Source organism: Alosa sapidissima, chromosome 15 (genome assembly GCF_018492685.1).
Source record: "Alosa sapidissima isolate fAloSap1 chromosome 15, fAloSap1.pri, whole genome shotgun sequence".
Lineage (NCBI taxonomy): Eukaryota > Metazoa > Chordata > Actinopteri > Clupeiformes > Clupeidae > Alosa > Alosa sapidissima.
Window position 1 is genome coordinate 1,916,756 of NC_055971.1, and position 15,508 is coordinate 1,932,263.

Below are 15,508 nucleotides of genomic sequence, written 5' to 3' on the forward strand. Positions count from 1 at the left end.
AGTCATGTTGCAGCATTCTGAATCAGCTGTAATGATCGTCCAGCTTAGAGATGACCATGGTCTGAACAAAAAGTTGTGTGGAATCTTGTGTCAGATAAGGTCTGATCTTCCTAATGTTGTAAAGCAGTTGTCCCCAAACTTTTTCTTCTGAGGGCCAGCTCACTATGCCTGGGTCTAAGAGAGGGCCAGAGACTCGGAGTATATCAGTAACCATAAATAGCTTAGTGCTGTGAACAACAACAGTCTACCTTAGTTAGATAGATAGATAGATAGATAGATAGATAGAGATACTTTATTGATCCTCAAGGGGAAATTCAAGGGTCTCAGTAGCATACAGACATAACACACAACATGCACTTACAACAGAAATGGTAAACATTAGTATAGTATAAACATATAACTAAACTCCACTGTACAATAAAGACAGTAGAAGATAAGATAAGAAAACAACAAAACTAAATACTAAATACACTATATAAGTTAAATTAAGAAAGTCCAATGTGCTTGAGGGTGATCAAGCATAAGACGCTTGTAGTGACAGGGCCAGGACTGGTGAGGTGCTAAAGGGAGTGAGTGTCATGGTGAAGGTGCAAACAGTAGTCCAACCATAGTCCTTAGTTGTGTGTGCCTGGCAAGGTGCTCAAGAGAGTGGGTGTCATGGTGAAGGTGCAAAAAGTAGTCCAACATTAGTCCAACAGTGCAACAGTAAGGTCTAGAGACCAGCATAAATAATATAGTTGAATATTATATTACATTTAATCATAGGCTACTGCAATTTAAAGTTCTCAAACTATGAGAGTTTTATGAAGTGCTGGCAAAAACATCTGAAATGACCACCATTCTAACATTCACTCACCTGATGAGAACTTTGTGAATTATGTATGAACATTTGAAGAGTGAATAAAAAATAGAAATAATTATCCCAGAAAGTCCCAGAAATATGACTTGAATAGAAGTTAGTTAGTTATTAACAATTCATTGATAAACTTTTAGAATACTTTGAGCACTGATGCAGTCAGCATAGGCCTCTTACATTGTTTGCAGGTAGGTTCATTCCGTTTTCGATGGCAAACGCAAAACAGCACCAAAACAACTACCAGTGGACAAAAAGAGTATTACGTGTATTGTTAAGACTTGCCATAGAGAATGAATGGGGGAAATTATGGAGGTTATAGTTTGACGATGTCGTACTCCCGTGCGGGCCGGATGCTATGTACCACAGACATGTTTTGGGGGGTCACCCAAAATGAGGTGGCGGGCCGTAGTTTGGGGACCACTGTTGTAAAGCATAAACCGACATGATTTTGCAATAGAAGCTACATGCTCAGAGAAGTTAAGTCGGTCATCAATTACAACGCCCAAATTATGTGCCGATCTAGTTGGGGTCAGTGAAGTTGAGTCAAGCTGGATGTTAATCAGTTGGGGAAAAGCTGTTTTAGCTGGAAACACCAAAAACTCTGTTTTTGAGAGATTAAGCTGAAGGTGCCGATCTTTAATCCAGGCTGAAATATCCTTAAGGCATGTAGAAATCTGGTGGGAAACGCTAGAGTCATCAGGTGGGAAAGACAGGTAAAGTTGAGTGTCTTCTGCATAACAGTGATGGTCAAATCCATGGGAGCGAATGGTCTCACCTAAGGAAGTGGTGTAAATAGATAAAAGCAAGGGTCCTAATACTGATCCCTGAGGCACACCTGTGGTGAGGTCATGAGACTTAGATACCTGTCCCTGCCAAGATACGTTGAAAGAACGCCCTTTAAGGTAAGATTCAAACCAGTCAAGAGCTTTTCCAGAAATTCCCAGTTCAGATAGTATAGAAAGAAGAATGTCATGGTTAACAGTATCAAAGGCTGCAGATAAATCTAGTAGATTACATTAATACACAGGATTAGATGTTAAAATCCCTTGTGCCAAAATCCAAGGTAAAAACACATTCAGAAGCCCCTGCTCAGGTTTAACTTAAGTTTAAAAAAAACACACTACCCACAAATCCGCCAACAAATGGTCACAAACACAATACAAATGGTCCATCCAACAGCAGTATATAGTATGTGGCATGCCATTGGGGTTATCAAGTGGGCACCCTCATTCACCGATATTTCGTTAAGTTAGGCCCACGACTCCTCATGAAGGCTTAACAGTGAAACCAGCATCCTGGAGACACTCCCCTCCATGCTGCCACCATATTACCACATTGAAATATCCAATACCCAAAATACTCTTACCCAGCCCAGGCATGGTCAAGGTTGGCTAGGTTGGTCCGTTCCGTTGATGTGGACTGAACCATAGCCATAAAAACCTTGGCCAACCAACCATCAACCTAGGCACAGCCCATCACAAACAAAATAAGTTACACAAAACAAATGAGCCAGTTAGCTTAGCCAGTTAGCTTAGGCCCCATCGCAAACACAAAACAAATTAGCCAGTTTGCTTACGCCCCATGCTGCCACCATATTACCACAACAAACATCCAAATACCCTTAACCAACCTAGGCATGGTCTAAGTTGGCTAGGTGGGTCCGTCCCGTTGATGCGGACTGAACCATAAACCATAAAAAACCTTAGCCAAGTACCATCAACCTAGGCACAGTCCATCACAAACACAAAACAAATGAGCCAGTTGGCTTACCTTAGCTTGCGCCCCAGGAAGGGTAACTTCTCCTTACCCACAACCATTCGCTTGCCCGTTCTGCTGCTAAAGACATGTTACTAACCACCTGCCTTAGACTTCGACCACAAATGCCCAATTCAGACAGCAAGCCAATAGCAGATCTGGCCACAAACCCACGTGCACCGATTTCAATAGGCCTTAATCGTGCACTCCAACCTCGCTTGGCTGCCTCCTCTGCTATTTCAGTGTATTTAGCTCTCTTCAGCTCATTGGCCACTTCCACTCTGTCTTCCCAAGGAACAGTGAGTTCAATGAAGTAAACTATCTTCTCTGAATCCGACCATAGAATTACGTCGGGTCGTAGTTTAGTACTCACTATATGTGGAGGTTCCGCCATCTGCTGGCCAAGATCAACCTTCATTTCCCAGCCCGCCTCATTTTTCAACTGGCCGGTTTTACACCTGGCCTTCGCAGAACAAGGTTTATCCCCCTGACGTACAAAGTTAATTTGCCTTACCCCTTTACTAGCTGCTGATGAATTGACTTCTCTCCTTTTATCCTCTATTGCCGCTGCCACACATTTCAATACCTGGTTATGACGCCACGTATACCGCCCCTGGGTGAGACTTACCTTGCATCCTGATAGGATATGGTGGAGACTGCCCACACACGAGCAAAGTATGCATTTATCATCCTCACCAAACCATTGACTTAAGTTCTTGGGAGATGGGAGCACATCATATGTAGCACCTAACATAAATCTGATCTTACCAGCTTCCATGCCCCATAGATCTTTCCATTTAATCCGTCTTTTTTCCACCCCTTCCCAGTTCACCCACTGCCCTTGTTTTGCCTGTGACACTGCCTTAGTACATCTTACAGCCTCCTCCTGTCTATGCATTTCCTCCACTACCATTTTCCTCTTTTCTCTTGCAGAAGCCTTACTCCACAAGGGTTTACTCATGCCCACCCCTAGACCCCCCCGCCCGTGCTGCACATGGCCCATTATATCCCTATGCTTCAATGCTGATTGAGCTTGCTTAACTGCCTGCTCTGGGTTCCACTTCCTCCCTGCATTAACTGTGGGTGCAACTTTCCAATCTAGCCTTAGCACACTTAAATTCCTCTGTCAGACTAGATATTGGCAACTCTACAATGCCCTTCCCATACAAGGCTACACTGCTTAAGCAGCGTGGGACTCCGAGCCATTTTCTGACAAAGGAGTTGATCATTTTTTCCAACCTCTCTACCTTTGACAGAGGAACTTCATAAACTGTCAATGGCCACATTAGCCGAGGCAATAAACCAAACTGCAAACACCACAGCTTGAGCTTACCTGGCAGCCCTGACATGTCAATTTCTGCAATACCTTGCCTAGTGACCTGTCTCAAGTCTTCAACCTGTGATTTATCACTAAGGCTTGCATCATACCACCTTCCCAGACTCTTCACTGGTTTCTCCAGAACTGTGGGAATCCCCTCCTTATTTATAGCAAACTTCTTATCTATTACCTTCCCTTTAACAATTGAGACTCCTAGACTTACCCTGTTTCACCTTCATTCTGGCCCATTGCAGATTGCTATTTAACTTATCTAGCAACCTGTTGGTGCATGGAACGGTTGACGTCAAGGTTGTCATGTCGTCCATGAAAGCCCTAATCGGGGGGAGGTGTGGCCCTCCCTGCAACTTCTTCCCACCCACTACCCATTTTGAGGCCCTAATGATGACCTCCATTGCCATTGTAAAAGCAAGTGGGGAGATGGTACATCCCGCCATGATTCCTATCTCGAGTTGTTGCCACCCTGTGGTGTAATCAGCTGTAGTAAAACATAATTGAATATCCAGAAAGTATGCTTTTACTAGGCTTTTAATGCTACCCGGGATTCTGAAATAATCAAAGGCCTCCCACAACAGACTATGTGGCACAGACCCAAAAGCATTAGCCAAATCCAAGAACACAACGTGCAGGTCTCTCTTCTCCTGCTTTGCTAATTGAATTTGGTGCCAAATCATGCTGGTATGCTCTAAGCACCCGGAGAAGCCAGGAATTCCAGCTTTTTGCACCGTGGTATCAATTAATTTATTCCTTTCAAGGTAATTTGTCAGTCTCCGTGCCACCACACTGAAGAAAACCTTCCCTTCAACATTCAGTAGACTAATTGGCCTAAATTGATTAATCTCCACTGCATCCTTTTCTTTGGGAATAAATATTCCCCCAGCCCTCCGCCAAGCCTTGGGAATACTCTGCTTTTTCCAAACTATCTTCATCAATTGCCATAGAAATCTTAAAACATCTGGTGCACTCTTATACAACCGGTAGGGGACTCCATTAGGTCCCGGGGCTGAAGAGGCCCTTGCACGTTTTATTAGTTCTTGCACCTCTTTCCACCTTGGTGGACTATCGTCGCATTGGCTACTTAATTCACCAATAGGTGGGATATCAGCAGGAAGTACCATCTCTCTAAACCGCTCCCTATCTTTGTGCACTCCCTCTGAATACTCCTCAAGCTTCTGCTTAGGTTCCAAAAGACTACCACTCTTCTGCATTACGAATAAAGACTTAACAAACTTAAATGGGTCTTTATAGAATGCTAGTCGAGCTCGTGATTTCTTCTTACTATTTTTCCTAATAGTTTCAGCTCTTCTTAGCACTGCCAACCGCTCCCTCACATCTGCCTGTAGACAGTCAATACCTTCCTTCTCATCATCTGTAGCTTTTCTCCACTGCTTCTTAAGCTGCCTCCTCTCCTTGATAAGTTTATCGATCTCCTGCTGGCGCCTAGATTTGACTACCTCATGTTGCCGTTTTGTCCTTATCTCAATAGTCCCAAATCTTTCCTTACCATAGCTATAAATAATGTCTCCCATTTTCTCTAATTTGCTTTCAGCCGTCCCCTTGAGCTGACCCAGGATGCTGACCAAAACACTATTAACATCTTCCCACATTCTACATTCTGCTGCGCCTGGCCATCTAACCCCAGGCCTATGACCATTAATCTTCTCCCTCCTTGGCTGACTGGCCTCTCTTTCTGCCTCAGTGCTAGAACTTTCCTCAACAACAGGGGTGCTGATGTCCTGTGAACTGTGGGTTTCTTCCTGTCGCTGAACTTCAACCGACTGACTTGATGCACTTCTTGAGAAATAGCTATCAATGCGGGGACCCTGTGTTCCCTCTGCCAAGCACTTCTTTTTCCCTAGATGAATTTTCAGGCCCTTTAGACTTGTAACCTTCTGCCAACCACACACACACATCTGCACACATTTTTCTCAGTTTTCTCTGAACTAGTGGCTTCCACAAACATGTTTTCCTTAAGCCCTCCTTACACTGACAGACTTTGGAAAGATTTGCAAAGATTTGGAAAAGATTTTTGAAAGACTACAGTCTTAGACCCTCTCACATCTAAAGACAAGTAGTAGAGTTTTAAGTCACAGACTATGATTTTGCAATGACTAGGGATCTTGCAGGGTCACTAATTACAAGACTGCAACTAGATTCCTTTAAATGATTACCCATCGTGCAATAGATAAACAGCAACTGAAATGATAGCCTACTAAACTCAAAGTCATATTTTCGTGTTTCTGCAGCATTGTTTCATGCGTGACATCCCTAACCGATATAGAGTTGTTCTGTCACGTGGAAGAGCCGACTAAGTATGTATAAGAAATGACAAATATTATAAGAATAACAAATAATCTTATAGGCTACAGCTGTCGCCTACTTTGCCCCTTCCTGTTTGGTTTTGGAGAGAGGTCACTATTGTTTTTTATAGTTCACGTCACTATTTGCATGAGCCACGACTAGAAAGACTTGCGATAATATCAAACATTTTTGATATTGTCGTAACGGCAAAACTAGAAAAGGACTGACTCCGACTGACTTAAAACCGCTAAGATTGGCACCTTACACTTAACGATCTAGTTGACGGGAGCGCGCTGCGATTCCAGTACAACTCCCATGATTTCTGTCCGACTTTGGAAATTTAGTCGCCGACTGTGAAAACAGACCAAAATCGTACAATGTAAGGCCGCCATTACTCGTAATCAAATTTGTTCCAATGTCAGTAACCATGTCTATCACAAGTGAGTCATCTTCCGCCCCTGCTCTCGCTGTCTCTAGGGGTATTTTTTCATTATGTTGTACTGTAGCTTAGTAGGGTGCAGCCCATAGCTGAAGCCTGGGCTACTGCCACAATGAGCTGCTAACCCATTGTAGCCCCGGCGGTGTCTATTTCCTCCTGTCAGCCGTCTTTCCGTGCTGTCACAAGGTCTTTCCCTAGTTGCCAGCTGCCCTATTCACAGCAGTCACTAGCCTACGCTAGCTTCAGCATTACATTGATACACAGGATTAGATGTTAAAATCCCTTGTGCCAAAATCCAAGGTAAAAACACATTCAGAAGCCCCTGCTCAAGTTTAACTTTAAAAAAGCACACTACCCACAAATCCGCCAACAAATGGTCACAAACACAATACAAATGGCCCATCCAACAGCAGTCTATAGTATGCGGCATGTCATTGGGGTTATCAAGTGGGCACCCTCATTCACCGATGTTTCGTTAAGTTAGGCCCACGATACCTCATGAAGGCTCAACAGTGAAACCAGCGTCCTGGAGACACTCCCCTCCATGCTGCCACCATATTACCACATTGAAATATCCAATACCCAAAATATACTCTTAACCAGCCCAGGCCACAAATAGATTCAATCACAAATAGAGCTTTTCTTGACACTCAAAGCACTTCTCATGGAAGGGATGACCTCACTAACCACCACCAATGTGTAGCACCCACCTGGGTGATGCACGACAGCCATTATGCGCCAGAACACTCACCACACACCAGCTTGAGGTGGAGAGTGACGGAGTGAATGAGCCAATTACAGTGAGGGATAATAAGGGGGCCAGATTGAATGAGCCAGGTTGGGAATTTAGCCAGGACACCGGAGAACCCCCTACTCTTTGCAATAAGTGCCATGGGATCCTTAATGACCACAATGAGTCAGGACCTCGTTTTAACGTCTCATCCAAAGGACGGCATCTCCTACAGTAAAGGGTCCCCGTCACTCCACTGGGGCATTGGGATTGATCTTTTTGGCCAGAAGGAAGAGTGCCACCTACTGGCCACCCACCAACACCACTTGCTTAAAGGAGAATTCCGGTGTGATATTGACCTAAAGTGTATCGAAACATGATACCGAGTGTGAACGTATGTCTCATAGCCCATCTCGGCTTGTCCCCTGCACTCCAAAATCTGGCGCTAGTTAGCCGATGCTACCAACATCTTTTTCAATAGTGGTGCTTCGGCATCGGGCTAGCCATGCAAATAAATCACTGTTTTACACCCATTTACGAGGCTCAATGTATCTCCACACTTCATTGGTAGACTTCCGAGGGCCCTGACATTTAAAACGAGACATTGAGAACTTTGAAAAAGCACTGGTAGTTTACTTACAAGACGATTTATACAGACAGTATCTTCACGAAGTTTAGCGTTTGCAGCCATCTTGAATTTAGTCACGATAAGTCGAGCAACGAGTAAGAATGAACAGGTATGATAAGGGATCAGATTCCAAAAATAATTCAGTGGAAATGCATGGATTCCAGTTTCTTCAGTAGCAGCAACTGGAATCCATGCATTTCCACTGAATTATTTTTGGAATCTGATCCCTTATCATACCTGTTCATTCTTACTCGTTGCTCGACTTATCGTGACTAAATTCAAGATGGCTGCAAACGTTAAACTTCGTGAAGATACTGTCTGTATAAATCGTCTTGTAAGTAAACTACCAGTGCTTTTTCAAAGTTCTCAATGTCTCGTTTTAAATGTCAGGGCCCTAGGAAGTCTACCAATGAAGTGTGGAGATACATTGAGCCTCGTAAATGGGTGTAAAACAGTGATTTATTTGCATGGCTAGCCCGATGCCGAAGCACCACTACTGAAAAAGTTGTTGGTAGCATCGGCTAACTAGCGCCAGATTTTGGAGTGCAGGGGACAAGTCGAGATGGGCTATGAGACATACGTTCACACTCGGTATCATGTTTCAATACACTTTAGGTCAATATCACACCGGAATTCTCCTTTAAGAGCGCTCTGCTCTGCCTCCAAATAAATATCAAAATCAGTTTTGGGCCTAAGGCCGTTTTTTAAACGTTCTACTTTTGATCTGATCATGAAATCAAAAGTCTAAAAAACAAAGCATTATTTGTTGGTTTGTATCACATTCATAAACAAATAATGAAAAAACAAGTCCTTTTTTCGTTTTTTTATTTTGGATTCTCAATTGAATATGAAATAAACGAATGATACACGGACCCTATCTCAGCACAAACAGTCTCTTTCAACCTGTGCCACAAGTCAAATGATTATAGTTGTGTTCAATTTCATTAGATTCAAGACAACATACGCATTCATTTAATGTGAGGACTGTAGCCTACAGAGAGAGAGAGATATTACTGTTTCGTTGAATTGGTGACACTACTGGTAAATGCTGCGTGTGTTCAATGTTTGCAGTTTTAGTGAGTGGTTTGAGGCCCACAAGTGACCTTCATAATTTCTACGCATTATCAAAGTCAAAGTCAAAGTCAAAGTCTGCTTTATTGTCAATTTCTTCACATGTCAAGACATACAAAGAGATCGAAATTACGTTTCCCACTATCCCACGGTGGAGACAAGACATTTTACCAATTAGGTCCACAGACAAAACATAACATTCAACAATATAAAAAGTAAATAAGAAGGCACATACAGTGAAGAAATAAGAGCAGCAAAAATGGGTTGAAATTGTGCAATTGTGCATACAGTAGACAGTCAATATAATAGTGCAAAAGTCAGGCCAATAAATGGCTGCATTATAATCACAATGTGTGTTTCTGCCCCCAAAAATGAACAATGTCTGAGGTTGGGTCATGCCAGTTTGTTGTAGGCTAACTGTTTTGGTATGTGAGGCAAAGATGAATCTAGACTACATTGTTCAAGGCTTGCATTCGATGTGTTTGCTCATGTCATGGGCTATCACTAGTTAACTTGGACATCATGATATCAGTAGCCTAGCAAATTACTATGATAGACTATATGTATTTGATGATGTCAGCTATCCATGATGTAATGGTATCAGTGCTAAATTAATAGAATATTTTGCCTCCACGAGACTCATTTTCGAAACCCAGAAAAAGCTTTGTTGATTTACTTTGAGACTTTCCTGGTCATACAGCATTTTGTATAGAAATGCTTAAGTGGACATGCATTAGACATAAACCGTGAAAATATGAAATGTGAAAATATGAACTTACCTCAGCACTCGTGGGGTGGAAGCAGAGCAGAGTGTTCTGAAGTAGGCTGAAGTAGGCACTGACCCTAGGCCTTGTTGAATATTCACTGATTTTATGCAAATATCACTAGTTAACATGATCACCAGCCAAACTGGCACAGCTGCTTTAGCAAGCACACTAATACATGTATGTAAATGAAAACATCCATCAAAAGTTTTGGTCTTTAATGTGGTCATTAATGTTCAAAGTCTGATGACAAAAAAAAGTGAAGAATTAGTGGTTTGGGTGATACCAAGCCGCAGTCAGGCAGACCAACAAAGATTTTAGCCTGTTAGGTAGAAATTGCCATTTTTCACACTAAAGAAGGGTGTCAGCCCGAAACGTTTGTGAGGCAATTAAAAAGTAAACAAAACTGTTGAATGCTTGCTTTATTTATTTTTCAAAGCCTTTGATTTACTATCAAGAAAGTTTAAGCACCCAGTTGAAGTATTAATAGGGTGTGGAGCGCGCTTCCTTATTCCTTATTTATACATATTAGCCTGTTAAGTAGGCACTTGAAGAAACAAGGGGCCGTGAGGTTGGGTTGCCAGAAAAAAGCCATTACTGGTCAATGCTAATCAGCATACTTACAATATAACAAACAGCACCAATTCAAGTCTCAGAACTTCTGGAACACAAAATTGTTCTTTGTCACAACTATTAGACACTATGTTTGGATGGAGGTGTATCTGTTGTATAGCTTGTGTTGCTATAATTGTGTGAATACATGTGAAAAGTTCCTGTGGATATGCTTTTCTGGTGACTACCTACTACTTTCCTTTTTTAACTATTTGAAGTGCTCAGAGCTCATAAACTGGTTGGTAAGTGAAAGCTTGCATGAGTCAAATGAATTGTTTGTGTCCTCTCACTCAGCCCAGGATTTGTGATTTGCTCTGCAGGTCTGTCTGGCCAAGAGGCCATTGACACCCATTTCCAATATTCCTAAAACCTGGGCAAGCAATTAAAATCGCTAATCTACAGTATATAATAAATATTTTCTTTGGAATTGAGTAAACAACTGCATTTAAAACCTTCATTTACAAGATTGCTGCACTTCTGAAACGATTTGGTAAGAGTTTAATGCACCAATTTAAGTTTAATTTCACTGCTAGTTATGCCCCTGCTGGAAGTTGTAAGTCAATGAATCCTTTCCAGACCCACTCTCAGTCTCAATAGGCTATGCGTACGACAGGCTCTTCCTGTACGCTCATTTATTTCCCATTGAGCGTTAACCAGTGGCCAGGGGGACGCTAGGGGGTGCTATAGCTCCCCCTGGATTAGCCATAGCACCCCCAAGAAAATAATGGTTTATATCTAATTTAAAAATAATTAATCGCACCAAGACACTTGTCATTTTCTGTGAAGACAGACGCATGAATACACTGGACATACAACTGTGTTCTGTTTCCAGAGCATGTTTTTTCTGTCTACGTTCTGCAGCGTTAGGGCCTCCTCAATGAGGATAGCAGATCATTTGCGGCACAATTGAACCGAATTGGAAAAAAAAAGAAAGTAAACATTTTCCAGACTAGGAAATATTTCTTAATTTAGAGTTATCAAATAAAGAGGCAACAAAATATGGGGTAGTCCATGTAAACTGAAGATTCACTGTGTGCGCTTTCTGCGGGTTGGCCATGGTGCTGATAACGCTACGCTCGCAAATATACGTACATCTGGCCCAGAATATCGTGTTTGCCCAATAATAAAAATTTAAACATGCACATAAATCCTTCTTTATCATAACATACTGATTCCCTAGTGCAACACCCAACCGGGCTCCACCAGAAACAAATGAGCATACAGAGAGCCTTTCGTGCACATACATGAAGTGTCTTTCCGTTCCTAAAGGTGACTGCCCTTTTCCACCAACAGAGAACCGTATCCGCTCTGGTTAAAGATCCAGATGTTGAACTGCTCAGGGCATTTTGACCAAAAAATAAATCCGTTCAGAACCTGTTGGTAGGTATGCCATTCTACAGTGTAGAGAATAAGCAGAATGCAACTAGTACTGTAGGCTAAAGGCATGACTTTTCTCTCCTTAACAAACGTTGCCACAGCTGCTTAATTTTACTGTTTTGATGGGACCACCGTCATATAATTATCTCCTGTTTATGCATGCAACAGCTTCTGATGATGAAGCATCCTTGGTTCCATTCAAAGCTGGTGGACATGCAGGCTGGACTCAAATAGCACCCAAAAACTTGTTCTCTGTTGATTGAAAAATGCCCAATATGTATTTTGTGACATATCACAGTGTTATCTGGAATGAGGTGAATTTATCTAACCAAATTCTGGTTGTTACATTGTGTTTCAACACCTTTTTTCCCTTTAGACTGAGCAGAGAGTGTCTTTAGAAAATCTCAAAAAACTTCAAATGGCTTTTGAGGTATGTTTTTACAAAATGTCTTACACTCAGATTACAATGTGAAATCAAAGAATTTACATAACAGAAAACTATAATCCTCTAGGACATGGAAATGGCTGGAACATCAATGGATCTTAAACACTTTAAGCGGACTATGAAGATGTGTTTAAACCTGGAAAATATAGTAAGAGATTACAGTTCACACAAGAGCAATGTAAATGGTGTTTTCGTGAAAACGGTAAAGTTTTTTTTTTTTTTTTTTTATCATTTTGGCCTTGACTATGGCGTTTTAGGCGCCCAAAAACTATTTATTTCCAAAATGGGTTCCAGAGTGTTTTTTGTTGTTTTTAAACGCTGTGTGGACAGCAAACAGTGTTTTCTGAAAATGCTGATGTCACAAACCTGACGAAACAGACCCCCCCCCCCCCTTACCTACATGACAGGACATCCCAAGCAGTGCTGTGCATGCAGTATCAGCCCTTTATGGCTAACTTAGAAGCACACTGGTTAGGCTACATTAAAGGAGAATTCCGGTGTGATATTGACCTAAAGTGTATTGAAACATGATACCGAGTGTGAACGTATGTCTCATAGCCCATCTCGACTTGTCCCCTGCACTCCAAAATCTGGCGCTAGTTAGCCGATGCTACCAACAACTTTTTCAGTAGTGGTGCTTCGGCATCGGGCTAGCCATGCAAATAAATCACTGTTTTACACCCATTTACGAGGCTCAATGTATCTCCACACTTCATTGGTAGACTTCCTAGGGCCCTGACATTTAAAACGAGACATTGAGAACTTTGAAAAAGCACTGGTAGTTTACTTACAAGACGATTTATACAGACAGTATCTTCACGAAGTTTAACGTTTGCAGCCATCTTGAATTTAGTCACGATAAGTCGAGCAACGAGTAAGAATGAACAGGTACGATAAGGGATCAGATTCCAAAAATAATTCAGTGGAAATGCATGGATTCCAGTTTCTTCCAGTAGCAGCAACTGGAATCCATGCATTTCCACTGAATTATTTTTCGATGCCGAAGCACCACTACTGAAAAAGTTGTTGGTAGCATCGGCTAACTAGCGCCAGATTTTGGAGTGCAGGGGACAAGTCGAGATGGGCTATGAGACATACGTTCACACTCGGTATCATGTTTCAATACACTTTAGGTCAATATCACACCGGAATTCTCCTTTAAAGACTACCCTGGCAGTGTAAATGTTATGACGAGATAGCCTAATTAAAACCTAATTAATTTGCCATAGTTTACATAGGCCTATGGGATGATTAATTTGCCAACAGATTGGGACCCAGCCCAATATAGGGCAGATAAACACAAAGTGCATCCAAATTCACCTATTCTTCTCTGTTGAACTACTTTTCTTTAAACAATGTTAGAAGCTAGTTGCTGTGGTAAACAGTTTGTGAGAAAAGTAACCTGAATTTATTATTCTACATAGTGCTGCGCCTATCTTCCCACCCATTCATCTCGGTGGAATATATCACAAACTCTTCACTCAACAAACGACAAACCATATATCAGAATAAACAACAGCAAAGGGGTTTAGCATTGCCCTCTACAATTAGCCGTTCCAGAGTAATCCGGTTTTGAATTTGCAGCAAATTTCTACATGCATGTCTCCAACTTTGGGCTTTACGTTTCGCAATGTGTTTAAATTGTTCAATACATGATTTCATAACAGGCCAAATACAAAATAAATGTTACAAATATCACCTACGTATCTGTAAATATTAAAATCAGAGGATATACAGCTCATGACTAAGAGTTTCTCAAAGTAGCCTTAGTGACAGAGACTTTCTAATGAGGAGACACAGCACTCAAAGAATCTCCCATAGAAATGTATGGGGTTAGTTCGTAATGCAAATATGGCAGTTGTCACATATTCCGGCCCTTCCGCCTTGATGCAGGACTACTGCTGTGAATAGTCTAAATACAACTTTGATAATTTGTATGCAGCCTACTGAATTTGTCATGTCTTGGTGTCACGGGTACGCTGGCGACTACGCCACTCCGTCTGGCATCTTTTGTCTTGAGTGTCAGTCTTGTATGTGGAGCGCTTTGGGTTGCACTCTGTGCATACAAAAATACGCTATATAAATAAAAGTGACTTGACTTACTGTATAGTTAACTTTGGCCTTGGTGTCCTGACGTGTGGCCTTTGTGCCCCCTGCCAAACATGCCCAACTGAAGGCCAAGTGGCTTAATTTCCAGGCCTGACTACAACGCATATTAATTTCCTCAGTGTTACTTGCTCTATACCAGACATAATGCAAAACGTAAAAGCATTTCATATAGCAGTCACAAACCCTGAAAAGGATCTTTATTAGTTTTACAGTTGAATTGAAAACTGAATTTTCTTACCACCCCACACAACAGCACTAGGTCATCCCAAGTCAGAGTCCTGCAACGGGTTGGGTACCCGCATAAAAGTTGCTCAAACGGGTGGATTATGACAATCCTAAAATTCACAGGTGGGGGTGCGGGCGGATGACAACCAAAACAGTATTTTAGTTCGCTGAAATAAAACGTAAATGGAAAATATGTGAAATATTTGTATGTCTAAATTACCATTACCACATCACAAATATGTGTTTTAGTCAACGATAGCCTACGACCTTTGACCATCACGTCACTACTGTGACTTTGATTTCTTCAATGCATCTTGTAGTTGGAGCATTGCCAGCATAGGCATAGGCCTACATATAGCTATTGTTTGTGATGCTCAGGTTCTATTTTTTCTTGTGATATTAATAGATCTATTTGTGTAATGTTCTGATGCAGCAAGCTTTGGGATATGGTTCATTATTGTAAGATTTAGCCCTAATGCAAAATGTTAAAGGAAAATGCACGAGTTATCAGGTTCCATGGCCTATTTAAAGGTGCCGATGGTAGGCTACTTGAATCGCGCAAAAGAAAGCGCACTTTAGGCTATATTATTCATTAGCTTAATATTTAGATTGAATGTGAAATATGAAATATGAAAGTTGACAGGAGCGTGTTAAAGGAGAAGTTCGTGTAATATTGACCTAAAGTGTGTTGAAACATGAGTGTGAACATTCATACCTGTTCATTCGTACTCATCGCTCGACTTATTGTGACTAAATTCAAGATGGCGGCGAAAGGTAAACTTCCTGAAGGTACTGTCTGTATAAATCGTCTTGTAAATAAACTACCAGTGCTTTTTCAAAGTTCTCAATGTTTTGTTTTA

The 15,508-nt window shown here is 41.6% G+C and overlaps 1 protein-coding gene across 1 annotated transcript in view; it reads left to right on the forward strand.

Annotated features, from left to right (window-relative positions):
• Nucleotides 1–15,508, forward strand: part of wdr95 (WD40 repeat domain 95) — a 73,037-nt gene that overhangs the window by 628 nt on the left and 56,901 nt on the right. Inside the window, exons 2-3 of the mRNA XM_042062987.1 lie at nucleotides 12,246–12,299; nucleotides 12,382–12,462. Coding sequence (XP_041918921.1) covers nucleotides 12,288–12,299; nucleotides 12,382–12,462 — 93 coding nt within the window. The 5' untranslated portion in view covers nucleotides 12,246–12,287. The remainder of the gene's footprint in view (nucleotides 1–12,245; nucleotides 12,300–12,381; nucleotides 12,463–15,508) is intronic.